The 26,685-nt window shown below is 35.6% G+C and overlaps 5 protein-coding genes across 9 annotated transcripts; 3 read left to right on the top strand and 2 right to left on the bottom strand.

Annotated features, from left to right (window-relative positions):
• Nucleotides 1–228: 228 nt before the first annotated feature.
• Nucleotides 229–5,071, bottom strand: LOC109022195. Of its 5 annotated transcripts, none has more exons than XR_004798259.1 (5): nucleotides 4,925–5,071; nucleotides 4,734–4,817; nucleotides 4,533–4,645; nucleotides 4,056–4,105; nucleotides 229–539 (listed from the first exon to the last, which is right to left on the bottom strand). XR_004798259.1 is itself a non-coding variant. In XM_035685028.1 (4 exons), exons 1-4 carry the CDS (start codon nucleotides 5,003–5,005, stop codon nucleotides 476–478), a joined length of 342 nt encoding a protein of 113 aa, XP_035540921.1. In that variant the 5' UTR covers nucleotides 5,006–5,071; the 3' UTR covers nucleotides 229–475. The 5 variants fall into 5 exon arrangements, 2 of the variants coding, with proteins under 2 accessions (XP_035540921.1, XP_035540920.1); XR_004798260.1 differs by lacking the exon at nucleotides 229–539 and adding an exon at nucleotides 3,194–3,265; XM_035685028.1 differs by lacking the exon at nucleotides 4,056–4,105.
• Nucleotides 5,072–9,770: 4,699 nt separating this feature from the next.
• LOC109021502 (probable sodium/metabolite cotransporter BASS3, chloroplastic) lies at nucleotides 9,771–14,027 on the top strand. Its single transcript, XM_019004140.2, has 5 exons — nucleotides 9,771–10,332; nucleotides 11,043–11,138; nucleotides 11,275–11,581; nucleotides 11,678–11,925; nucleotides 13,482–14,027. Exons 1-5 carry the CDS (start codon nucleotides 9,935–9,937, stop codon nucleotides 13,717–13,719), a joined length of 1,287 nt encoding a protein of 428 aa, XP_018859685.1. The 5' UTR covers nucleotides 9,771–9,934; the 3' UTR covers nucleotides 13,720–14,027.
• A 1,357-nt stretch (nucleotides 14,028–15,384) lies between these two features.
• Nucleotides 15,385–16,439, top strand: LOC108989173. The gene is made up of 2 exons (XM_018962697.2): nucleotides 15,385–15,559; nucleotides 15,732–16,439. Exons 1-2 carry the CDS (start codon nucleotides 15,552–15,554, stop codon nucleotides 16,309–16,311), a joined length of 588 nt encoding a protein of 195 aa, XP_018818242.2. The 5' UTR covers nucleotides 15,385–15,551; the 3' UTR covers nucleotides 16,312–16,439.
• A 2,640-nt stretch (nucleotides 16,440–19,079) lies between these two features.
• LOC108989159 (protein FAR1-RELATED SEQUENCE 7) lies at nucleotides 19,080–22,736 on the bottom strand. The gene is made up of 3 exons (XM_018962678.2): nucleotides 22,514–22,736; nucleotides 21,570–22,021; nucleotides 19,080–19,497 (listed from the first exon to the last, which is right to left on the bottom strand). Coding segments are annotated over exons 1-3 (651 nt in total). The 5' UTR covers nucleotides 22,515–22,736; the 3' UTR covers nucleotides 19,080–19,299.
• A 739-nt stretch (nucleotides 22,737–23,475) lies between these two features.
• On the top strand, nucleotides 23,476–26,314 carry LOC108989158 (protein FAR1-RELATED SEQUENCE 7-like). The gene is made up of 3 exons (XM_018962677.2): nucleotides 23,476–23,693; nucleotides 24,824–25,245; nucleotides 25,846–26,314. Coding segments are annotated over exons 1-3 (627 nt in total). The 5' UTR covers nucleotides 23,476–23,692; the 3' UTR covers nucleotides 26,050–26,314.
• Nucleotides 26,315–26,685: the final 371 nt, after the last annotated feature.

A 26,685-nucleotide genomic window follows, 5' to 3' on the forward strand; every position in this document is an offset into this window, starting at 1 on the left:
TTTAAAAAATAAATTTTAAAATTTAAATCTCACATATTTTATATACCAACTATAAGATGTTAACATATATTTTGTTGTAGTCATACCAAGGTATAGACATAATTATAATAAAATCAATTAGCAATTTCTAAGGGCTTGTTCAAACAGTCACGTACACTAACATATTCATCGGTACATGGAAAGTAAACATAGTGCGACGAAACATATAATGGCAAAACAACAAAGAAATTAACTTCTAAAAATCACTCGTTTTGTACGAAAATATTTTCTTATTTTCCTTCTCTTACATCAAAACAAACGCAGCCAAATTTCTCTGACTTTTCCTTGTTCCAAGGCAGCAAGACATTATTAATAAGACAGGCAAGTCGAGAGTTGTGCATCATCTAGAGTATCTTGAGATTTCTGTATAAAAAATTCCACAACTAATTATAAGAAACCCAACAATCGAGTCATCCAAGTTGATAATAAATCTTGTTTAGTCGTCCTCTTTTCCTTGTCTGAAATATGGATCTTTGCTTGAAATAGAGCTAGCCTTCCGCCTGCCAAAAAGGGTAAATTGCAATCATTAGAACACTTCTACACATCAATGAATGATGAACATAGTAGATAAAACGAAAGAAGAGAGCAGAAGCACGTTCATTTTCCTAAGTGCCAGAGTAGTCAAGTAGCCCAAACAAATGTTTTATGTGCCAACTGATGACCTTATTCATCAGGATCAAATCCCAAAAAACCTTCATTGCTGTTGTCATTGCCACCCCCCATACCCAAATAAGCTGCTAGCTGGAGAATACGCACTATTTTGCCATGAACTCCCCATCCTGGGAGACAGCTTGTAGCACCATGCCAAAAATTTAAGAAAAAAAAAAAACATCTGTTTATTGAAGTAGGAAAGCAGCAGAGAAAGAACTTCAGGCCTGCTAGGATTTATTTGGCAGCAGAGGTTTGCAGCGTTTTGGGATAGTTAGTGCTAGGTTTTGGTGGCAAAAGGCCTAGAAGATAAGGAGTAATGCAATTCTGATTATGCAAGGAAAGTTTAAGATTTGGAAGTCAAACAAAGAGAAAACTTATGGTTTGGATACCCAATTCCTTCAGCGAACAATAAACCGAAAATACTATTTTAGTATTTTGTCTGGTTTAGGGTTTCAAATATGATAAAATATACCAACAACACCTGTGGTTTGGGTCAATTCTGTTGGCACGCCTTGGTACTCAATTTTTCCAATCAAACCCTGTGGTGAACTCGTAATCATTAACCCCACTTTATCAGAATAGGAAGAAAAGAGAAGAATTGTAGGAAAAACAGAGAAAATATTGGAGAGAAAATGATGAACTTGTATCGTATATTTCTTGATCTCTTTTACATGAATCAGACCTCTATTTATACACATACATTGATAGCTAACTATCATAACAAACTAACTAACATATAACAGACTAGCTAACTAACATAACTGATTTGTACACATGTGACTTTACTGAATTTTGACTTATAATTTAATACTCCCCCTCAAGATGGAGTGTACATGTTAATAACACCCATCTTGGAAAGAATATTAGAGAAGAGATTGTAGCCAAGAGGCTTAGTCAAAATATATGCCAGCTGACCAATTGAGGAAACATGTAGTGTTTTCATAGTTCCTGCCAACAGTTTTTCCCTAACAATATGACAATCTATATCAATACGTTTTGTACGCTTATGAAAAACTGGATTGGCTGCTATGCGCATGGCAGCCTCATTGTCACAAAAAAGCACAGCTGGTTTGGACTGTGGTGCAAATAAGTCTCTCAACAAGTGTTGCAGCCAAGTAATTTCACATGTTGTTGTTGCCATTGCACGGTATTCAGCCTCTGCTATAGACCTAGATATTGTATTTTGCTTCTTGGATTTCCATGAAATGAGTGATTGTCCAAGAAATACACAAAAACCAGTAATAGATTTTCTAGTATCTCTGCATGCAGCCCAATCTGCATCACATAATGCCTTTAGTTGTAGATCCTTTGCTGATGGGAAGAATAAGCCTTGGTCAGGGTTGCTTTTGATGTATCTCAAGACACGATGAGCAATTGCCAAATGAACTTCAGTGGGATTTGCAACATACTGACTTAATATTTGAACAGAAAATGATAAAGCAGGCCTTGTAATGGTTAAGTAGAGAAGTCTATCCACTAATCTCCTGTAACAAAGTGGATCTAAGAGAGGCTTTCCTTCTGTTTTTGATAATCTCAAATTCTGGTCCATAGAGAATGAGGCTGGTTTACATGCCAAATAACCTAAATCAGACAATATTTCAAGAGCATACTTTCTCTGTGAAACTATAATGTCTTTGGTGGAACGAGCAATCTCAAGACCAAGGAAGTATTTCAAAGGCTGAAGATCTTTGAGCTTAAACTGGGAATGAAGATATTTCTTTAAATGATCTACAGCAGCATCCTCATTACTGGTAATGATTACATCATCTACATAAACTAGTAATGCAATGAATGAGTTATTTTCTGTCGAGTGAATAAAGTGTGATCAGCTGAAGATTGGATAAAACCATGGGCTATCAAAGCAGAGGAAAACTTTGAGAACCGCTGTCTTGATGCCTGCTTAAGGCCATATAAAGACTTATTCAGTCTGCATACAAACTGAGAGCTAGTGAAATTAGCTTGTGCAGAAGGTAGAGACTCCCCCTGAGCAAATGATCCCTTCGAATTGCAATGAAATCCAGGAGGTAAAGACATGTACACCTCCTCTTCTTAGTCTCCATGCAATAATGCATTGTTGACATCCAGTTGGTGCAAATACCAGTTTTTGGATGCAGCTGTGGCTAAGAGAACTCGTACAATGACTAACTTGGCAACTGGTGAAAATGTTTCCAAGAAGTCCAATCCTTCTTGTTGTATATAGCCCTTAGCAACTAATCGGGCTTTGTATCTTTCCGCAGAACCATTTGACTTATATTTGATCTTGTAAACCCACTTACATCCAACAGCTTGCTTGTTGGGAGGTAAGTGAGTTATAGTCCAAGTTTTATTATCTTCCAAGGCTTTAATTTCATCAGCCATGGCATCACACCACTGAGTATGTTGAATGGCTTGTCTAAAAGATGTTGGATCTTTTTAAGAAGAAATGGAAAGTGTGAATGCTTTATGAGAACAAGAAAAATTAGAATATGATAAAAAAAATAAGATATTGGATATTGAGTACCTGAGATAGAACCTTTACTCAAAGAATCAGGTGATGAAGTGGCCTTTGCAACATTAGCTAAGTTGCAAGGATAATCTGCAAGATATGATGGATTTTTGTGAACTCTAGTGGATTTTCTAATTTTAGGCTGTGGATTAACAGAATCAGAATTTTCTCGAGAAACAGTTGGAACTAGTATGTGAGTTGGAACTGTATTATTTATGGGTTCATTCATGGAGTTGGAAAGAGTATCTTGAGCAATCTGAGTTGTAGGAGATGTGAATGTATCAATAGGAATAAGATCATATGTTTGAGGAACTGGTATGATTATTGACTGAGTGGAAAGATCATGACCAGTTTTGAATGGGAATACAGATTCTCGAAAAATGACATCTCTAGATAAGAAGATGGCATTAGTCACTAAATCATAGAGTTTGTATCCCTTGGTGCCATATGGATATCCAAGAAAAACACAAGGATGAGCTCTAGGTGCAAATTTAGAACTATTATGAGATAAGGTTGATGCAAAGCAGAGACAACCAAATACTCTAAGATGAGAAAAATTTGGTGGTTTTGAGAATAATATCTCATATAGTGTTTTATTAGATAGCAGAGGAGAGGGTGTTCTATTGATTAAGTAAGCTGCTGTGAGAACACATTCACTCAAGAAAACAAGGGGTAAATTGGCATGGAATCTAAGAGATCTTGCCACATTTAAGAGATGTTGGTGTTTACGCTCAACTACACCATTTTGTTCAGGGAAATAAAATGTACAAATTCAAATCAGTCTTGAATAGCATTTGATATGAAAATTGCTGGAAAACTCTAAAGAACAGTGAGGAGAATGGATAGATAAACATGCATCTAAGATTTCTTGACAACATACCTTGGATAGAAATATCTTACAGAGCTCTCAAAGTGACATTATGATTAACTCTGAAATTGATTGCAAAAGTTGACAATGTCAAGGTCCCAAGATGTTGGACTAAGGAGAAGAACATGAATCAGAGCCCACATTATTTGCTGGAAATCTAAGAAAAAAAATAAGCCTACGCATCACAACAAAATCGATAAAAACTGCATCCCACTGTTCTGAAACTCGAGCTCCAGGCCACTAAAAAATTCTATAAAAATTGTTCACTTCAATTCATAGAATTATATTCATATTCATAAGCAAACATTACTCCAACTGAAGTTGACTTGGAAAACTTGACCCAAATTAAAGAAGCTAGAAAGAGTCTAATAACAAGATACGATCAAAATAGACACCAGCCCATAGCTATGGTGCTCCAACTCTACCCCTCCCCCCCCAACCAAAAAAAAAAACAAAAGGGAAAAAGACCAATTTCAAACTTCAAACAACCATTTGTAGATAATATCTGTGCTTAAGTTTGCTTGTCCAGCAGCTTCTCGCGAGTCACGCCGGGTAATATACTTTTTCTTTTTGTTTCCGAGCATCAGGAATCGTAATTCGGTCTGGAGAAAAACTAAAGATAGAGTTTACAACTGTCTAAAAGTTTCAGCTCATGAAGATGGAGTTAGACCAGTCAAAGTGAGCAATTACCTGACCGGAATCCGATTTCGGATTAGAGATAGATGCCTCGAGGTTCAACATTCCGGCTTCCAAAGCAGCAAATTTCTGCTTCGTCTGGAAGAGAAGAACTAAGCAATTTAGAGTCACAATATATACTCGAAGAATTTGGAGTTGAGAAAATGGGAATATGCTAATATGTTCGTTTCAAAGAGGTCACTGACATCGGAAAAGAGAACGTGTCGATCGGTCCACGAATCTCTCACAGCTCCTACCACATAAAACCCTGCGCCGAACCATAGCATCGCGTCCTTAACATCATCTCCTCACTCTTCCCCACTCTCTCTCGTTTTTTTTTTCCAGAGCTTCGAGTTCTAATTTCTAAAGTAATACGATCAAATTAATAGCTTAATGTATTTTAAGAGTTAGTGAGGTACACTAACTTCATTTTTATCTTCCAAACTTCATTTAAATCTGTAAACTAACTTTAGAACAATTAGATGTTATAATTTTTAAAATTTATAGCATGCGGTATAATTTAAATTAAAAAATAAATTTTAAAATTTAAACTTTATTATTTAAATGATATATTTTTATATACCGACATGATAATAGAATAATTCTTTAAGATATAATATCATATTAATATAAATTTTGTTGTAGTCATATGAAGGCATAGATATAATTATAATAAAATCAATTATCAAAGATCACTCTCTTGTTTTTTTTAATCTATATATCTACTTATATATAAAGTGCGAATAAAGTGTGAACAGTATTTTCGTCTAATAATTTTTCTTCCCATTTTGTCCTTGTTTTATTTCCAAATTTCCATTTTGCCTCTCGTTTCTCCCGCATGCAAGCCCCTACTTTCCTCTCTTTGTCCGTTTTCGTCTCCTAGAGTGCGCCGCCGCACGCCGGCATGACCGACACCTCGCCGAGCTCCGGCCATTCTCTTCCCCTATGGCCGGCATCCCTTCCCTTCCAATTTCAACGCTTCTCGTGCCGCTGTTAGTCACCACAAGGGAATCTAAGTTGCGGCCCGTCCTTTTCTTCGTCCCCTCCAGTGTGCCGCCGCACACCGGTGTAGCCAACATCACCTTATTAATTCTCTTCCTTTTCAACCGGCGTCATTTCCCTTCCAATCTTAATCTTTGTCGTGCCGCTGTTAACCGGGATTGCCTATAAATGTTTGGAATGTGTTCCCACGCGCTTCATATCAGCAAGGGTTACTTTTGTTTGAAGTGGTCGTTGAGATTACTAGAAGGTACCTATGGTGGCAACCAAATTACTCAAGTAAGTCCACGGCTTCAATGATTAGAGATATTTGGCACTTTATTGTCAGAATTAGAAGAACGGTTAGCCTTTTGTCTTCGACACAAGGTAAAGTGAGATGCAACCAATTCCACCGTTCGGTAGAAAATCAAACTTTTTTTTGTCTTTTCCGTATTAATACTATGGGATGTATTTAATTAGTTTTATTTATTTATTTAAATAACTAAAAGAATAAATTATTTAAATTATAATAAATTAATTAGAAGTGATTAAATATAATAAATTAAATAGATAATTAGCATTTCTCTCTTGTTCAACTCCAAGAATCTGGTGGACTAAAATGGAAAATGGACACACCTACCAAAAATAATTAGCAATTGACTTGAAATCTCACGTCCATTAATACCGTTTAATAGCACTCCCAAATTTTGTAAAACTCATTTTTATGTAAAATTTAAAGAAAATTAGTTTAAAATTACCTCTGATTATGTATTTTTAAATCTATTTTTTATTTTGCTATAATATTAAGATACATGTAGTGTGAATTGTATACAAATGTAAAAATATTTTATTTATTTTTTCTCTTTTCGTATACTTTTTTTCCTACAATAGTTTATCTATCTTTGTATGTGTTTTTCCAACAAACTATTAAATAATATAACATTTAAATGATGTAAAGAAAAAATAAATAAACTAATCGATGTATGGTATATTATAAAAGTTAGTATGTAAAAAATAAAAAATAGATTTTAGTGATGTTTTTTTTTTTTTTTAAATAAGAGTTAGGGCCACATGTCCATGAGCAACAATTCCCTAAGTTTATTAAAATACCCTCACTTATGGGGAAAGAATACCGTAATTACAACCAAACATCTAGGAATTTACAAAAAAAACCTCCCAGACACAAAACAAGCAACGTCATCCACAAAGCCAAAAGCAGCAAATACAAACCAGGACTAAAAAGGACCAAACTCTAAACATGCCTAAAGAATACCCATATAAACAAGCATAAAGACCACCTAATACAAATAATTTTAGTGATGTACTTTAAAGGATGTGATACGTAAACTATTAGGAGTGCTCTAAAATCGAAAATAAAAACTAAAAAATAAAAAAATAAAACAAGAATGACACGAATGATAGGAACCTTGAATTTTTTTAACTTCAAAGGAAAGAAATTGGGGTTTTGTGAGGAATCATATATATGCATGAGCGTATAGGTCATTATTTATATGCATTTATGAAAATAAAATTGATTTATACAAAAATTTTATAAAAAAAACTATAAATTGATGTACTTTGATATAATTGGTTAGATTATAAAATATTTTAATTTTATAAAAATTATGACTGACATATCAAATTATGCCGTGCACCTGGACATAAAGACCCTATGAAGCTTCACTGTTTTCTGGGGCTTTGGGCCTTTTTTGCGCAGCTTAGGTGGAGGGTGAAAAAGGCCTCCTTCCGGGGCGTCTAAGTCGTCAGTGAGATAACACTCTAGAAGAGCTAAAATTCTAATTTTGTGTTAGGACCTACGCCAAAGGACAGTCTCAGGTAGACAGTCTCTATGGGGCGTAGGCCTCCCAAAAGGTAACGGAGGCGTGCAAAAGTGATTTTTGTAAATTATTGCATTATAGTTATAAATATTATGCAGATTATATGTATAATGTGTTCTAAATAGGAAAAATGTTCTAAAAATATAGACAAAATTATATCTGTTTATACGTAACAAATTTGAAACATGACAAAATTGGTCAACTAGGCAAACATGCAGAGCACGTTGCCCTTGCTAGTATATATATATATATATCTATCATTTTATGACAAAACATGGATGGATGCACTAATAAAAATCACATAGATTCCTTACAATAGAAAATCCCACTAACAATAATTCCACCCACAAGGTATTGTTACATACCCCACTCCTACTATGGTCAAAATAATTCGGCAGAAAAATAAAATTGTTAAAAACAAAAGAAACATGATCAAATACATATAAGCATGAGTCAAAGGTATAAGTTCAAGAGTAATGCTATATAATAGGGGTGGGCGATAGGGTCGTCTGCTAGCCCTCCCCCCATCCGGCCCCACTTGGCAAGAGGGGGGGCCTAGGCCGCCAGATGCGGGTTGCAAGGCATCTACCCACGTGTTAAATACATGCTCAGACGGCACCCAGAGTAGGCCTTGGCCTTTGTTCGACCCACATCTTATATACATATAATAGATTTGTAATGAAAGAAATGACTTTATTTTGAATATCTCAAAATAATATCATATCTAAACATAACCCTATCTATAAATGGGAAATCCTTTCTCTCACCTCTTATTTCTCTAATTTATTCTTCTTGGCCGCCATCTCCTCTTCTCCCATTCTCCTTTTATCTCTTGCTCTACTCTCCCATCCCCCCCTCCCATCCTATGCTCCCAGCGATCGCCATCTTCTCTCTCATCTCTCTTATCCTCCTCCTACTTACAAAGAATTTTATCTCAGTTGTTGTGGGTTAGGCTAGCGTTAGAACTCCATGGGAGTTTTGACTTTTGTGATTGTCGGCTGTGATTGTGGGTGACAATGTGACGAGTCTGCGAGTTTAATGACCCACGATCGCGATCATGCCCACCATGGGCCGTATAGATCTGCCCACATATCTTTGAAGATTTGTGCACATATCTAAATGAGCCATGATTGCGGTCGCGGCCGATTGATCTATGCATTTATTTTATATTTTTGAAGGTTTGTTTGTTTCTTTGGTTTTTGTTAGATTTTTGTGATCCGTAAGTTTATTTGCTTTTAGTTTGGATTTGTAATGCTTTCTATGATTTTTCTAAAATTTGTTTGTAAGATATGTATTTTGAAATATGTAATGCAATATTGGACGGGAAAGCTGACAAACTAGGGAGTCAATCTGCCTCTTGACATTCGGACGGGTGCACTCGCCCATAGGGGGCATTGCCAAGGTTTGGAGGCACAAATTATCACCCTCCCCCTGGCCATAAGGGGGTGGAGGCCCAAAGGCGAGACATGGGTACTGTCCAAAGATGCAAGTAGCATTCCTACTGGATAAAGTCTTAGAATATATAAGTCTCACATATTTCTTTTAAACATAGAACAAGGTCTACCATTAAAAAAATAAAATTTTTATAGAGGTCACAAATTTAATTTTTCTTTTTAAAAAAAAAAAATTGCAGAATTTGCATACTCTAAATACCAATTTTCTAAGTTGAAACATGAAAAGACTCCAAGGACTCGTTGCCAAAATGAACAAGCTGGCAAGCAACTGGATTGAAAAGGACAGCCTGTTTTCAAGATCCTTCATTTTCTCTTTAAACTCAAACCATAAGATGGGGTTGTGAGAGTAAAGAACGTGGTATGGATAGGTCGTAATTATACTTTATTGTAAGATTTAATTTATGGTACGATATTATTTTATGATAGAAAGCCAGATTCTCGTTATTATAATTTACAAGTATTTAACAAATTTTCTAAATTAGTCTCGCAGTGGCATAATCGCATTCACCCCTCACCCAATAGATGGGCTGACTGGGTTGGCAATTCTTCCCCTCTCCAACTATTTTTTTAATTTTTAATTATTAACTATTTAAATAATTATAAATTTATAAATATTTTAAAATTATTTCATCTGTTTTTTTTATTTTTATTTTATAATTTTAAACAGCAATTATGATATCCGAGGTGTCTCTAAAATATCTGATACATCTGGCCAAAACAGAGAAGGAAAAAAGTAACAAATCTCACATATATCTCTGTCTCTGTCTCTCTCTCATTACTGTACAAATATATTAAAAACTAATATTTCTTTTACAAAGTGGACTCTATCGTCTCATCCGCTTCCTCGCTTCTCCACCACCTCTCCTTTACTTCGCTTGTGAAAGCTTCGCCGGAAACCATCTGTCACCCGGCGGAGCAATTCGATCGACCTCGGAAACCACCACCCATGTCCACTTCTTCAGTGTCCTCAATTCCGTTACTCTCGCTCTCGCTCTCGCTCCCTTCCAAGCCAAAACTGCCACTCCTTGTTTCGTTAAGACCAACCTCTGCCTCTTCTGCTTTTACTTCATTTTGTTGCTCTTCGATTCCCAAGAGTCCCAATGGGTTCAGAAACAGGACGGCGAAGCTTTCTATATTCGCGTGCTCGACGTCGCCGTTTATAGGAAGAGTGGGGCTGCAGAGACGAGAGGGGAACGTGTCGTTGCTGTCGTTTGGGATAAACCCGAATGCAATAGCGGAAGTTGGGAAGAAGAGCGATTCTTCGCAGGCTCTGTCTGCAATGCTTCCCTTTGTGGTCGCTGCCACTGCGATTGCCGCTCTTGCTCAGCCTTCCACTTTTACTTGGTGGGTCTTTTGGGTTTATGAAGTTTCCAAATTCTGCATGTGGCTTTGTGATTATGCTTCCTTAGTTTCTTTTCTGTATTTTCCCCAATAGAGATTCTCTAAAATAATAATACTATATAAAGTCATGGAGTATTTTAATTACTTGGAAAAATTCTCCTCCCCGAGATTTTTATTTTAATTGTTCATTTGTTTTTGTTTTTTTTTTCCCCTTCTCTTTAATGTATGAAAGTTTACTTTCAGCATGAACTACTTAAATTAATTGCGTCGAATATTTCTGACACGTATTTAATTATTAGTTATGTCTTTGTATTACCTCATAAGTCATTGAATAAAGAAAAAGGCATTACTTCATAATATTTTCTCCTGATCTTCTTATTATCAGCCTTTTTACTTTTTCTTATCTTTTTTTGGAAAAAGAAAGAGGCGGCGATTGCTTCTCAAAGCTGAAAATACCAATTAGTTGTAATCCTGTAGATAGAAGACCGTGGAAACTGCATACCAGAATTTGGGATTGCATATGTTTGATTTAAGGTTTATTAGGAGTATTCTTACTTCGCAAATCTTCTAGTTTCTTGCCGGCACATGTTATGGCCAAACAGGCCGTGCTTTGGTCAAGATTTCCATGAAGAACGTGTAATCCTGCCCAAATTATAATTGTATTTAGATGCTTTTTAACAACTAAAGGAACTTGGAACTCTGAACTTCTGCAGGGTATCTAAGGAACTCTATGCTCCTGCTCTTGGTGGGATCATGTTATCTATTGGAATCCGACTTTCCATCAATGATTTTGCTCTTGCATTTAAAAGGTACAATCTTGTTTTAACGTTCTTATTTACACACACACACACACACACACACACACGTATCTGAAATGAAGGTATTCCAATACTTTTTGAGATTTTGAATTTGCTTCCAATGTCCTTCAGTTTTATTCCGTTGCAGGCCTTTACCATTGTCTATTGGGTTCATTGCACAGTATGTGCTGAAGCCAGCACTTGGAGTGTTAATTGCAAGAGCGTTTGGCATGCCTCGGATGTTCTATGCAGGTTTTGTCCTCATGTCTTGTGTTGCAGGGGCTCAGCTGTCTAGCTATGCCAGTTTTTTGAGCAAAGGGGATGTGGCCTTGAGCATTCTCCTAACCAGCTCTACCACCATTGCATCAGTGCTTGTTACACCTTTGCTAACCGGCCTTCTACTTGGATCTGTTGTTCCGGTTGATGCTGTAGCCATGTCAAAGTCAATATTGCAGGTAAGAAGAACACTGCATTAAGTGAGCAAAAGTGGATTCAGAGACATAATAACCCATTTGATTCTGGTAATAATTTTTTTTGGCAATTTTCATCAGGTTGTTCTTGTTCCTGTCACTCTTGGCCTTCTGCTCAATACTTATGCAAAACCAGTTGTGAATGTCCTTGGACCATTGATGCCATTTGTTGCGATGATTTGCACTTCCATATGCATCGGCAGCCCCCTTGCTATAAACCGGAGCCAAATTCTGTCAACGGAGGGTCTCCGATTAGTTTTACCAGTATTGACATTTCATGCCGTGGCCTTTACTGTGGGATATTTGGTTTCCAGAATTCCTGCTTTGAGGTAAATTCATCCTACCTCAAAGATCTTCTTGCTTTGATGTTGATGCATCCCAAAGTTCATTCTCAAATTGGTTACTCTCATAGGAGCAAACATCACAAGAGTTAACGTTGAAAGGGCAATGTTGTGAATATTGGAGATTTAAAAAGCCAACCCCCTTCCTTGCTCTTGTATTTGTGCTTGTGCATCTCCATCATTGAATATTTTTTCATAAGCAATTAAAATGATCACATAGAGGATCGATTGGTTAGAATCAAATATCTGAGTAACTAAAGTATATATCTACACTAAAACCCATTGCAGGCACCTACTAAAGAACACGTATATTGGCTGTGCACAGTAACAGAAACAAGGCTTGCTTTAAGCATGTGGAGAATATTATAGGAACATATTTGAAGTTCCCCTCCTCCTGATCATGCTTTTTTTTTTTGCACTTCATAACATGAATTGTTGTCTGAATCATTGGAATATAATAGTGTATAAGTTCTGGGGTCTTGATTTTCTGAGTTTGAAAAGTGATAAAGTTATGTTTCCTTATTCTTTCTATCTTTGCTACTTGTGATGTCCATCAGTCACTTCTCATCATATTTTCTTTCAAATTACCTCCCTATCTCCCTTTCTCATTTTTTCCACCTGTTGTTTCTTTCTTTTTTTCTTTTTCTGTAAACTTCCAATACCGCTAAAAGTCATTATCTTTGAAAGATTTTTAGGTTTGTAATCATAGCCTCAGTCTTTTCGAACCTTGCATGCATTCGTAGTTCTTTAATGTGATATTTGTGGTTCTTGAGCCTCCACTCTGTTAGTGAACCTTGCGTGCTTTTGTAGTTATTTAAAGTCTTACATTTATGGCCCATCTAAGTTTTCAGTCATTTAAAAAGCAATCCAAAATTGCTTTATTATTGTTTTTGTAATGAAGTACGATGCCAAAGCCAGTTGTTAAAAGATAGCAAGTATTGATATTATACCATGAAATCTTCTTATATTTCGTAAGATATATTGTGGAACTCTTCCTCATTTCAAGGAGATGCAGACCTCAAAACATTTCTGGCAGTTGGGCTTGGAACCCTTCCTGAAAACTTCTATTCATGTTGATCTTGCATCGGTTTACAGCTTAGGTGTAGAAGTTAAGTTGGACAATAGCATTCATACTACCTTTTGAAAGCTAATTCAACGAGGAACCCTTATTGTCATTGGCTGTCACTGCCTCTCTCACCTTTCATGACTTTGAAACACCCTCTGAAAGGGTGGTAGGGTGGAAGTACTAGATATAATCCCATGTCAAACTCGATGGAGAGACCGACTTTGCTAACATCTCCTAAATGCCATTGCAGCCCCTGTTTTTTTTTTTATACTTTTTGCTTGTCCAATCAAAAGAATTATTGTTTTTTTTTAACTCTTGGCAAACTGTTCTATTCCTCGACATGAGATAAAACTCTCCCTCCCATATCACATCTGACTTTTGTAAATGCTTGAATGGAAAGTGACCTGGCACACAGGCTTGCATCTTGACTCTAGGACTATTTCACTTTCAGACAATAACATTACGTTTTTTGTCACAGGCAAGAAGAAGAAGTCAGCAGGACAATTTCATTATGCACCGGAATGCAAAGTTCCACCCTGGCAGGGCTCCTTGCAACCCAATTCCTTGGGAGCAGTCAAGCAGTTCCACCAGCATGTTCGGTAGTTGCCATGGCTATAATGGGCCTTTGTCTTGCCTCTTTCTGGGGCAGTGGATCTCGAATCAGAGACCTACCTTCCAAGCTAATGCCACAAGGTGGTTCTACTGTTGAGGCGTAATGACACAACTGGTCAGAGCAACTTTGAGGTATAGATGGAACTAACCTCAAAGCATGCAGGTGGTCAGGGGTACTGATGGATGGTTCTTCAACAATCCAAAGTGCAAAAGAAGGGCTTGTGATGTCATGTTTGAACATCAGAAGCAGGATTAGGAGCTATATGTTTTCATCTCAATAGCGGGAACCATGGTGGCGTATAGTTGTAAGGTTAGAAGAGCCCCTTCTACTAGCTCCAACTAATAGATGTTGCTGTACATAAACCCTATAAAATATAATTGAGAAAAGATATAGTTGATGCAAATGGTCAAATGAAGTATCCTACAGATTTTCTCTCTCTCTCTCTCACACACACACAAGCGCGCACGGTTGAGCTCGATGAGTCTCGCTGGAGCGTCACCGTGTGCGAGTGTGTATGCGTGTATGCTCGTTTAAGGTTAACTTGGACTTCATAGCAAGAACATAAAAGGAAGAGATGTTTTTAAACAAGAGCCTTTAGTTCAACTTAAGGTCACGTTTGTTTTTATAACTCGGCTTATCTCATCTAATTATTATAAATTTTTTAAATTTTTACATAAAATAAAATAAAAAATTTTATTTTTTAAATTTTTAAATAAAAAAAATATTTTAATAATATTTTATTCAATTGTTATCTTATCTTATTTGTAAAAATAAATAAGACCTAAATTAATTTATATATGGACCTTAGGAGTTATCAAATCTTATATTTTAATTGAGGCGGTGTTCACATCTAATAGATTTGAAAAGATTATGCAATCAAATTTATATATTAAAAAATCATAAATAAGTTCCTTCCATCAATTTATAGGTGGTCGGTCGGTGGAAATCTCAAATCGCCATGGAACACGAAGTCGCGAGTTTGACTGAACTGGATAGGTAATTAAAAATTATATAAAAAAGTGTAAAAACTCGATCAATATTAAAAAGAAGCATGGAAACATTCCTCTATTCATCTCACATTTATTTATTCTAGATGGCGTTGGAATATTTTTTTCACGCATTTCAGAAAGAAAAAATCTAAATCACACTCTACTGTTTGTAGAGTCCCCAGCACACTCAACGTGCTGGGGTGAAAAAAAAAAAAAAAAAAATTCTTCACAGTGTGTTGCAGCTTCCGACTGCTCCCAAACATTTCTCTTTCAGAAAATGCCTTTATTATAATTTTTTTCACCTATTAAGAACTCGTGACTTAAAATTATATATTTAGAGATACAAATTTTACCTAATTAGTATATAATTTATTTAAGTGGCACTTTAATAGTTATAAAGTACTAATTTTTTTTCTATAATTATTATATAAAATATGTTTCCATGTATTGAGGTTTGGAGTTTCATATATTAATAATACAAGTACTAAATGCACAAATTTCACGCATGATTTTTATAAAAAAAAAATAATAATTTACTTTTATAAAAAAACGAATTCATCATAAAAAAAAATTCTTAATAGAATTTACTTTTTTTACAAAAAAAAAAAAAAGAAAAGAAAAGAAAAGAGAATTGATACAAAAATTATGAATTTAAAACTTATACCTTTTCGTATATTAAGATAAGCTTTGAATAAAAAACATGTGTAGCAAGTTTCCGCTGCCTTGACAAAACGAAAGTTTCCCCTTAAAACACCAACAAAAGCGTAAGAATGTCGCTTTATCCTGCTGTCTCAGTCAAGACTTTTTTCTTCCCATCTGCCGTCCAACAATCCTAAATAAACAACAGCAACCTCCACTCAACAATATTTCTCTCTGTCTCCCATCACAGAAAAACATAAACCCTAACAAGCAACGTTAATAACAACAGCACTTCCAAGATTTACCCATGGACGAGTATTTCTTTATTCTTTCTTCCTCTTAAGTTTGATTCTGTTTAGACCCATATCTGCAATTTCGTTCTGATTTGAACCCATTATAAAATTTCTACTTCCCTCGTCTCTAAAATTAAAACCCACCAAACCCGTATTTTCAACTGTGTTTTGATTTTCCTGGATTCGTTTTGCAGATCTGAGTGGTCATACCCGAGAGACAGCAGCGTCCAGAGAGCGATATCAACCTCTACGGCGACGGCTACGACTACGACTACGAGCGTGCACGTGACCGCCCTGGACGGCCTTGTCAACGTGAACTCCCTCTTCACCATCGCTGTCTTCGTGGGGCTCTCCCTCACCACTCCTGACCAGCACAGCCTCGAGAACAAAGCGGCCTGCGACGCCGGTATCGACGTTGCCAGGAAGCTCCTCGTCTTCGAGGTCCTCTCCTTCAGCTTCTTCCTCTTCTCTTCCCTCGTCGCCCAGGGCCTCAAGCTTGCCATCAACCTGCTCAACAGCAAAGACGTCAACGAGGCTTTCCGCGCCCACATCAACTACAAGATCCTCAGGTTTGGAATGATGGGCTCCGCCGTGGGCTCCGTCATGGGCTGCTTGTTCCTCATGCTCTCCATGGTCAATGTTATCCAGATCCGACTGGGGATGTTGTCGTGCGGGAGTAAATCCACTGTCCATGCCGTCGCCGTGTTGCTCATCTTGGTTTCCTCTGCTCTTTTGGTTTATATTTCTACTGCCATATATGCCTTTATGCAGTAATTTTGGTTGTAAAAAAAAAAAAACTATACGTAAGAGTTGTACTTTTTCTTTTCATCAATCTGCACGTTGCAACCTTGCTCGATGTTAAAGAGTAATTCCTCATTGATTAATGAAAGGAATACGTTTTGTCTAATACAGAAGAATGTTTGCCTGAGTTGGGTTCTTAATTGGGTAATGAGTTGTGGTTTGGGATTTTCATCTAATTGAGCTTCTTTTGAAATTCCCATTATCTTGATTTGGTGCAATTAGCTAACTGATCAATGTTTGTTGTCACCCATGGCCAATTTGAGATTTGGTTGAATTCTGAATTAATATGAGAAGTTCAGAGGAAAATCAGCTGAAATCAATTCTTTAGTCTTTCCCTCATCGATTTGAGAGGGATTGGTTTTAGATGAAATTAATTTTTTTGTCTCTAGTGTAGGATTTAGGAATCTCTAGGTTGAATTCTGAATCAATGTGAAGTTCAGAGGAAAATCAGCTTGCAATCACGTTTGGTTACACAGATGAGACGAGAAATTTGTGAATAGCAATGAGATAATTTGTAAATAATAGTGAAATAGTCTGAGTTAAGATGTTTTATGAGGTTTTGGAAAATGAGAGAAAAAAACTTGAATAACAAAAATTATAAAATTAAAATAGGGTTATAATATAATTTTTTAATATTATTTTTATTTTGAGATTTGAAAAAATTGATTTTTTTTTTTTTAAAGTTTGAAAAAATTATAATGATTAGATAATGATTAAATAAAAAAATTGAAAAATGTGTGTTTAAATGATGTTTAGATGTTGAGATGAGGTGAGATGGTTTCAAAAATTTGTGAAACCAAACCAGAGCTAAAGAGTTTCCCTCATCATTCATCAATTTGAGAGGGATTGGTTTTAGATGAAACTTTTTTTGTCTCTAGTGTAGGATTTAGGAATCTCTTGGTTTATTTGGATATCAGCTAACTTCCTTATGTTTAGAGCTGCCTTGTGGTTTGGAGCATAACAATGTAGGCTCTGCTCAATCATCATGTGCTTAACCCAATGGATGAGGTTTAGTTCAAGTTTTGCTGTAACTTGGGGATAAATGTCGCAGCTTGAGCCAAAATATTAGGAATTTAGGCCATTGGATAGTTGGCTGACAAAATTTGGTTGAAACGTTTAGGCTGCGTTTGGATATTGAGCTGAGTTGAACTCTTTATGAATAGTAGTGAATTAAGATGGTAGAGTGAGTTTTGTGAGGTCTATTTAAGATGAATTTAGATATATTTATGGAAAATTAAAAAAGGTTGTAAATCTCACGTGTAAAAAAGTGTTAAATTGAAAAAGGTTATGGGTCTTACGTGTAAAGAGGTTTTGAGTTGAGATGAGTTTAGTAATTTGAGAATTGAGTATTTAGATGTTAGACTTAACTTAAAATTAGACTAAACTAAATTGAATTCAGATAAGTTTAACAACCAAATGGGACTTAATGTTTTTACAAATCTGATAGTTAGCACCTTGAAGTAGTGAAAGACTAGATGGTTGGTTTGCACTTTGAAGTAGTCATTGAACATTAACCATACAACACCACATCTTCATCTGGTGTCCCTTTCAACCTCAAGCTATTGGACATGTAGTTGAGCTGCTGAAGTTAACCAGATGGTACAGATGATTTTTTCTCTGCAAAACCGTTCCCATTGGCCTTTTCAATTGAAGCAAGGGGAGGTTTTCCTTAACCCTCAATTCGTTACAGCTTCACAAGATTACTGGAATTGGCGACACTGCATTCTTGCCAGGTAGAAGAGTTGTTTCGTTTGCTTTTATTGTCCACTATATAATAATTTTATGGAATTCACTTTACCAGGACATGGGTGATGTGGCAGTAGCTGTGGCTTGAAAGAAGCCATATCAATGGGAGGGCATAAAGCCTGGAAGCAAAGAATGGGGTGGTTTACACTTGAATCCAAAGTGAAAAACAAGCTGCAGAAGGGTCAAGGCAACTCCAGGAGACCAGGGATGGTGTTTTTGTGGATAGAATTCAATGGCTTTGGGTAATAAAAGGGTGTGCGTCCCTTAACCTTAGACAAACCAGTCGGTAGGGTCAAGGTGGAGGATGCCCACCAAGCCTTTAACCAAGGATCGATGAAGGGTTATATAAATCTGAAACTTAGAAAGGGACCAAAAATAATCTCCAAGTTGTAATTTCTATATCCGTAAATAGTATGCAAAAATATCTATATCCGTTAATCGACATGTCCATGTCTATTTAGTCAGGACATGGAAGAATATACACAAAGGCTGCTGATTCCACATCTGCTCCGAGAAGATGAACAGTTTTAATTCTTCCAACAGCTTAAAATGAAAATTAAAATTGGAGTTCTGGTCCTGAATTTCTTTTCTTTTTTGATCAGTGAACAATATTTTTATTAGAAAAATTCTAAACATAAGCTGAAATATGAAGGTAAAATGATAAAATCACATATTCTTAAGTAGTGTGCAGAAGTGTGGGGCTTCTATGTAGCACGCCTTATTAATGATATAGATAAGTATAGCCTAAGTAAATAAGTGTCCAGTGATACAAGAAAATCATGGATATTCAATCCATTAAAATCTATTAAGAACTCTCCAGGCTTTCATCTCCATGTTTGCTGAAGAATAAATCTCCTGGCTCTATCCTCTATGTTACAGGAATTGTGAAAATACAAATGGAAACTCAATAAAAGCTCACACTGGTTAGCACACTTAATTGGATTGCTTCGGTTCAAATCTTCCCTATTTAAATAATAAAAAACCAACAAAAGAAATAAAAACAACCCTACACAAACTCATCAGTTAAATATGTTCAAAACACCTAACTAATTTTAAACATCTAATCCATGCAAATACAAGATAATCCAGCTCAACCTCCATCGCCAGGCCAAAAAGAAAAACCTACAACTACAAGTTATATCTGAAAATAAACATTGACGTTCAAACAAATTGTACAAAGACAAATCAAACTGGACAATCTTCTGCAGCCACTAGCTACGTCAAAGTTCCTAACCTCTTTGATTCAATTTCCCTCACACTTTGAACTATGTCATCAATGTTTCTTGATAGGTGATGGGAATGGTCCTCCATATCTCTTAGAACCATATCAAGCTGTTCCTGAAAAGCAGCAGATCGCTTTCGCTCACGCTGTAACTCAGCAGTCAATTCTCGAATCTTTACATCTTTCTCATCCTGGAAAATTCGTAAAACCACTAATACATAAATTACCTTTGTAGAAGAAATTTAACCTTCCAATGACAGATCAATTCTCATTCTTTAATTTCTTTCATCTCTTTAAGATGCAAAGCAAATGCACACAATCTACTTGCTCCATCAAATGCATGCTTAGGATTTTTTTTTTATCAGTAAACAAGATTTAGGCCTCGTTTGTTTTTAGAAAACATCTCATTTCATCTTATCTAATCATTACAACTTTCCTAACTTACAATACAAAATAAAATAAACAATTCAACTTTTTCAAATCACAAAACAAAAATAATATTAAAAAATATATTATAACATTACTTTATTCAACTTTCTAATTTTAATCTCAACTCATCTCATCTGTGAAAACAAATGAGTCCTAATTGATCATAAGAATAGCCAAGAGCGCAAGTACATGGGACATATATAAGGGTATACTGGAAAATTGGAGAACTAGGATTACTAAGCCTAAGACATCAATAGATTTTCACCCTGATGACTATAAGGGCTTCCAGACACATCTGAAGATGCCAAATCAGTGAAACGATAAGAGGATGCACAACTAATTCAGCTGCAGTTCATGTTTCCTCTACACAAATTCCATTTAAGAACAAATCGAACATAACGCTTAAAGAAGATAAAGAAGTAACATAATAAGATCTAATTCGCTCCGCAACGGATGGCTTTTTATACCAGTAGAAACAGTTCAACAAACAGGTTTTCCAGATCTCCTCAGAGTCCTGCCTATATTTTTTGCTAATTCTGAGAACAATACCAACCTCCCACAACTCAAAAATAAAAACCAAGTATCGTAAGAAAAGGTTATGTAACGCTAGATTGGAAACTTAATCATAGTTTGAATTCAAGAAGGAAAAAAAACTAAATTCAGTTGCAAAGTTGGAACATAAGTTGAGCATTGGAAGTAAAGAAACATGGTCCTTTCCTTTTTCTTCTTCTTCTTCCCCTTAGATGGACATTTCCTCTTTTATATTTCCTGTGTACTTGGAAATTGGAATGTGCCCATTGCACTTCAAATAAGATTGCTTTACTTAAAAAAAGAAAAAAAAGAAAAACGAAGAGAAAAAGTAAAGAAACATGAGCAGGTAAGAAAGATGTTTTACCACAGGATATCAAGAGCTGTTTTTTCTTTCAATTTCAGGATGGGGAGATTAAGATTCTAAAGAATCATGGAGAAATGTGGATTTACCAATGACTAACAAAAAATAAGACTGCAGCAGTATAATCTTTCTAAACACAAACAATCTGGCAATCTGCAGCAGTATAATCTTTCTAAACACAAACAATCTGGCAATTTCATTAGTGATCTGGTTCTCCACCTATATAGTTTCATCTTGTAAGCTTTCCAACAATTAAAAGCTTCAAATAATCTAAAACTAGCTCAAGTTTTTATGCATAACTACAATTTATGACACATTTTACAGGGGAAATATCACAAATGCATCCAAAGAACTTATTTGACCAGATCCTAAATCCAGATGGTAATGAAGAATTCTATCCAGAAAATGGGCGAGTAACAGATTTGAATTTAATGGAAATAGAGACATACCCAAAAACAGCACTTTTATGGGAAGCTACTTATTTTTTTAATTCTTTAGGACCGATAAAAAAATCTTTTTATTTCTCTAGGATGTCCATAAATTACTACAGTTAGGAGCTAGATCACAACACTTTTTAACGTTTGGAAGTAGAAAAGATAAGGTAATTAGTAGGATTGTTTGTTAGAGGAACTGATAAAAAAAAGGATTGTTTGTCAGAGAAGAAATTCTAATGCAATAAACTAGAATGGAATGCAACCTTTCTACGCATAGAAGATTTGGTAACTCTTTTTCCTTAATGTGATTCACCTTTTACATTATAACAGAACTTAAGTAACATTCTTGCCAGAAAGTATAGAATTATACTTTATACCCTTTTTTTTTTTTTATCAGTAACTTTATACCAATTCTTAACGAGACTATACATCCAGATGACCCAAATTTGGTAACAGAAAAGGAAATTCTGACAACTAGTACTTTTGTGCAAGCTAATTGAGCACTCACTGGTGTTTGAGATAGAAGCACACTTCTTCTCCCATTAGCAGGTGTAGCTACCAGTGGATGATTATGCTCCTTTACAAATCTCGTTACAAGCCATTTTCCAGTTTTCTCTTTCTTCACCACTATCATTGCCTTACACCCTTCCCTTGTGATTGCCCGAGGCTTTCTATTTTCACTTCTTTTAGGCCTCAACTTACGGAAACCCTCTTTATTACACACAAGTCGACGCCAAACAACCTTTCCATCACGCATTGATCGGCGAAATGCGTCAACACGCATGATGAATCCCAATCGCGTGGCATATGCATCATAAAACACCTTAGCTGCTTCTTCAGATTCGAATTCCATACCCACATATGGTTCAATATCAGAACTTCCATCAGTCGTAAGCAACTCTTTTCCATTAGAACTCTCTATCATATCCCCATCCTCACTCATAGACGGGTGTTCATCCACTGCCAGGAAACATTGTGCACCTCTCATAACAGTCAATCTCCAAATAAAATGCAATAACAAAACTCAGGTCTAGGCCACCACCGACTAATCATTCTATAGAAAGCTCATTTCTTAAAAGACCACCACAATAATTAAAAAAAGAAAAAAAGTAAAAAAAAAAAAAAGCAGATTATCAAAGTTAATGGTTACATAATCTCGATTAAGCGGATTTTGAGGAATGGGTAGTTTATAGAATATCTATGAAGACGACCCCGAAAGAAGTAGTGAATATTTTATTGGAAGAAGAATGACCCAAATACTCTCACGACAAGTAGCAATTGGAGTTACCATTGAAATTTTTTTCCCACTTCCAATTTCTTGTCATTCCCAAAATTTTCCGGGAAACCAAACATAAAGCATGTAAGCTCGCCAAATCATCAATTATCCACAAATGCACGTACAAATTTAAATCCCAATTTAATGCAAAACGAGACAAGGAAAAAGTGACTCACTGGATTGAGAGATCCAAATCCGAAGAAGAGAGAGAGAATCTGGGTCCAAAAGATCGTCTCTGTTGTGGGCACGCAGACTTTTTTACCTTCGGAAACTCAAACGATGCTTGCTCGGTACCGTATTGCGGTTGTTGAAGTCATGCCACCTCTGTTTTTGAAGGGTTTGGACTTTGTACTTTGATCTTTGAAGTACCTCCTCACTTGAGAGAACGCCCACGTTCATTTTATCTTGGAAACCAAATTCCATCCGAAATTTATATAAATGGGTGAGGGTTTATTCTTGGATTGATTATTAATCCATCCTAAACAAATATTTCTGTTTCTCTTGTATTTTTTATCTTAATTTTTTTAATAATTCTTCTGTTTCTTTTGTATTTTTTATCTTAATTTTTTTAATAATTCTTACACCACACCTGCTAAAACAAAATAAGTATATAGTGTATAAATGATGAATAAAATTTTTTATATTTTAATATATTCATCATGAATAAAAAATGGTCACGTTGACAATTCCGTCCATAAATTAATGGAAACTAAAGTTGAAATCTTCAAAAAAAAAAAATTATTTAGAAGTTAGTGTGTATAATACTTCTAGTAAAGTGTCAATATGATACAATTTAATTTAGAAAATAATTTTAAAATTAAATTTTATAAATTATACTATTGAAATGATGTGAATATTATGTTCTTCACACCAATTTAAAAATAAAATAAGTCTCAAAGAAAATATTATTAAAACTCCTTTAAATGTAACATTTTTATTTTCAAAATTTTTAAAATTTAATAATTCTAGTAGGAATTATCTTTATTTATACAAGAAAAGAAAAGGAGAAATTTTGTTCATCATGCGTTATTGAAATCATAAAAATAAATAAATATCAAATCAACATATTAAAACCCGCCCGGACCGGATCGGGCCGGCCCCGCCCGTGAGCTAAGCCGCCAAAGCTTAGGATCCGAGTAGTTTGCTCAGAAACTGTCCCATCTAAATTCCTTAAGAAATTTTGATTCTCTTCCGAACCCCAAAGTCCAAACCCAGGCCGCGCCACAACACTCTGAATCTACTTTCCTTCAATTCGACCTTTGTAGTAGTTTTAGTTGCGCTTACTCAGTCCATGAAAGCCGAAGCTTGTCTCTCTCAGGCTCTGGACCCTCGCATACAGATCTCCGTTCTCATACAGTAAGTCCCTCTTTCTTTCTTCCCCCTCCCCCTTCTTTTCTAAATTTTCACGCTTTTACCGCTCTTTCATTACCAGATTATGTTGTCGTTCTTTTCGAATATCTGTAACTACAAGCCCTATTCTTAATTTTTCTGTTGATGAGAAAATGTGGGAAAGTAACTATATGGCTTTAGTGAGTTGGAATTGTTCAATCTTAACCATAAAAAGTAATTTACTGATTATCTCGGTTTTTTATGAACCAAACAAAGTATATGGGGCCGTTTGTCTTGTTCTACCTTTAGTTTTTCGTTTGAAGTTTCCTTTGGGAGCCTATATTCCGATGATATTCTGCTGAAAAGACAAGGAAGGAAAGCTTACAATGATCTATTCGGTTCAAGTTTTGCTATTTATATTTCTTCTTTACCTATTGAGTTAATTTGTTTCTCAAGAAAATGTTTATCGTTTTTTCTTTTGATAAGCATAGGATGTGCACACTACATCCGTCCAAGAAATTACAAACGAAAATTTAATTTAACAATGAAATCCAAAAATAATCTAAACGAACAGTGCCCAAAGCGGGCAACCAGTCAAACAAAGACTATGGGAGGATGGTTTTGAGCCCTTTGGATTCATCTAGGGTGTGCTTTGTTATTCACCCCCCGTACGGTGGGTTCTGGGTTTTGCTTGGGTTCTCTATCTTCCTTTGTGCTGCTGACCTGTCTACTGGAGTTTTTGTTGGCATTTTTTGCTATTGCGCAAGATTCATTTATTTTCTACCTTAAAAACAGGCCCTGCCTACAATGCAGTTTGATTAATACTTTTATTTATGTTCTGAAACTGTGTTATCAAGCTTGGAACGCTTCTTGAGTTTAATTAGTTGTGCAATAATACTTTGCAATTGAGCTTGAAAAGATGACCTTCTCAAATTCACACCATATTGCCTCTTTGCAGAGAATGTCATTATAACACTTTTCATAATAACTTTGAATGAAAAAAAAAAAAAAACGATTTGCTGGGTGAATATTGCCCCCCTTTCCCCAGTATGCTGGGTGGATAATGCCATTACTCATAGAATAAAGAAAGTAGATTTTCTTCACTTCGTATATCTCAACAACATATTTGAGGATATATTTATGGAAATTTGTGGCAGTGGATTTGGAGAAGGGAGTTGAAGCAGTAAACAACTCTCTTGTAGTGAACACAGGCTCGTTAGAAGGAGGTGCAGTTCCAGAACCATATGTGGGTATGGAATTCGATTCCGAAGATGATGCAAGGAAATTCTATATTGAATATGCTAGACGGGTGGGATTTATTGTGCGAATAATGCAACGTCGCCGCTCCGGCATTGATGGGAGAACTCTTGCCCGTCGACTTGGGTGTAACAAACAAGGTTTCTCTCCTAATCACAGAGGCATGATTGGACAGGAGAAAAAGCCACGACCAAGTGCACGGGAAGGATGCAAGGCGACTATTTTGGTGAAGATGGAAAAGTCTGGGAAATGGGTTGTTACAAGATTTGAAAAGGATCATAATCATCCTCTGGTTGTTACTGCCAATGGATTCAGCACAGCGGTGAGTTCCCACTTGAGTAATGAGTTTAATTAACTTCAAACTTGTTCAATATACCTTAGCTCAAATTTTCAGATAATTTTGCTGATTGAGGGTTTCCTGTTTTTGCAAGGTTGTTAAAAGTCAAAGAGAAGCTTGTTTCATTCTATATCATCAATTTTGTCACAGATCCTGACATATTTTGTGCTTGCTAAATTTAGGTCAACATTTGTTATTTACAAGGCACCAGTTTAGATCAATTATATCATAGTCATTTACTCTTGGTCCATTTTTAATCTTTACATGCCAATGCAATACCTATTAATTGCATGAGTAACATACCAATAAAATAGTATTTTAAGAGAAAAGACCTTCATTATGGTACTTATCAAAAGGAACAAAGGGTCAAAGAAAATGGGGGAAGAAAGATAAAACGAATGATAGCCAACCAACAATTGTCCTAGTGGATGCGAAGAATACTTTGAATCTAGGGACTGTAGTGTTATATGCTGAATGCATAACCATCAACTTATGTTGTATGAGCAACAATTGTTTTGTTTTTTCTTTTCAGTTACTTCCTAACTGGTGTGTGAATTAGTTCATAATACTCATTCATACTTGCAGGGTGATAAGGATAAGAAAATTGAAGAGCTTACGGTGGAGTTGGAGCGACAGGAGCTGTTGTGCGCTGCATACCGAGAAAAATTACTTTGTTTTATGAATAATGTTGAAGAGCAAACAGAAGAACTATCCTCCAAAATCCAAGTTATAGTTGACAATGTGAGGAAAGTTGAATCAGAAGTGCAAAGACTTTCCAGCCATAGATAGTCTTGGCTTCTAACCCGAGTATATATATCTGATGAGACCATGTATCATTATACATATCGAATGTCATGAATCATTTCAGCATTGTATAGGGCTTACTAAGATCATTTTTGTTTTTCAAAGACCCCATCTTAACATTCAAAATTATGCTACGGGCTTTTAGGAGAAACGCAGCGTTGGAAATGTTAACATCTTTATGACAACTTTAGGTATTGAACGAGAAATGTACACCTTGAACGATTACAATATAAATGATGTTTTTCATCAATGCCTAGTGTTACTAACTTAATTATATAATTTTATGTTACTATTTTTCATCATATATTTTGTAAAGTGGATTACATTCCGTAAGTCTGTTCATCATAAATGATCAAAACATGGGTCTGCCACTTGATAAAAAGTAATTCTACATATAATCGTGAAATACGTAAACGTCGTATAAAAATAATTCTACATACAATCGTAAAGTACGTAGACATCGTGTTAGATTCTACATATAACCGTAAAGTACATAAATGCCGCGTAATCGCTTTGAAAATATTGGTACTTTCTCGTTTTAATAAAACCTATTTACCATCTATCTCAACCATCTATGTATACAGGTACTGCTGTATCTTAAGTAACATTATTCCACAAGAA

The sequence above is a fragment of the Juglans regia genome, chromosome 14, assembly GCF_001411555.2.
Source record: "Juglans regia cultivar Chandler chromosome 14, Walnut 2.0, whole genome shotgun sequence".
NCBI lineage: Eukaryota > Viridiplantae > Streptophyta > Magnoliopsida > Fagales > Juglandaceae > Juglans > Juglans regia.

Bases quoted from the DNA above. Each gene is read 5' to 3' on its own strand.
- LOC109022195 (XM_035685027.1), bottom strand. From the start codon at position 5,000: ATGGTTCGGCGCAGGGTTTTATGTGGTAGGAGCTGTGAGAGATTCGTG. The intron at 4,832-4,924 runs GTCAGTGACCTC...TAAATTGCTTAG, and splicing joins GACACGTTCTCTTTTCCGAT to TTCTTCTCTTCCAGACGAAG. The intron at 4,646-4,733 runs GTAATTGCTCAC...GTTTTTCTCCAG, and splicing joins CGAAATCGGATTCCGGTCAG to ACCGAATTACGATTCCTGAT.
- LOC109021502 (XM_019004140.2), top strand. From the start codon at position 9,935: ATGTCCACTTCTTCAGTGTCCTCAATTCCGTTACTCTCGCTCTCGCTC. The intron at 10,333-11,042 runs GTGGGTCTTTTG...GAACTTCTGCAG, and splicing joins CAGCCTTCCACTTTTACTTG to GGTATCTAAGGAACTCTATG. The intron at 11,582-11,677 runs GTAAGAAGAACA...AATTTTCATCAG, and splicing joins TGTCAAAGTCAATATTGCAG to GTTGTTCTTGTTCCTGTCAC.
- LOC108989159 (XM_018962678.2), bottom strand. The intron at 19,498-21,569 runs GTGAGTGCTCAA...CGAATTTTCCAG, and splicing joins TGCTTCTATCTCAAACACCA to GATGAGAAAGATGTAAAGAT.
- LOC108989158 (XM_018962677.2), top strand. The intron at 25,246-25,845 runs GTGAGTTCCCAC...TCATACTTGCAG, and splicing joins CCAATGGATTCAGCACAGCG to GGTGATAAGGATAAGAAAAT.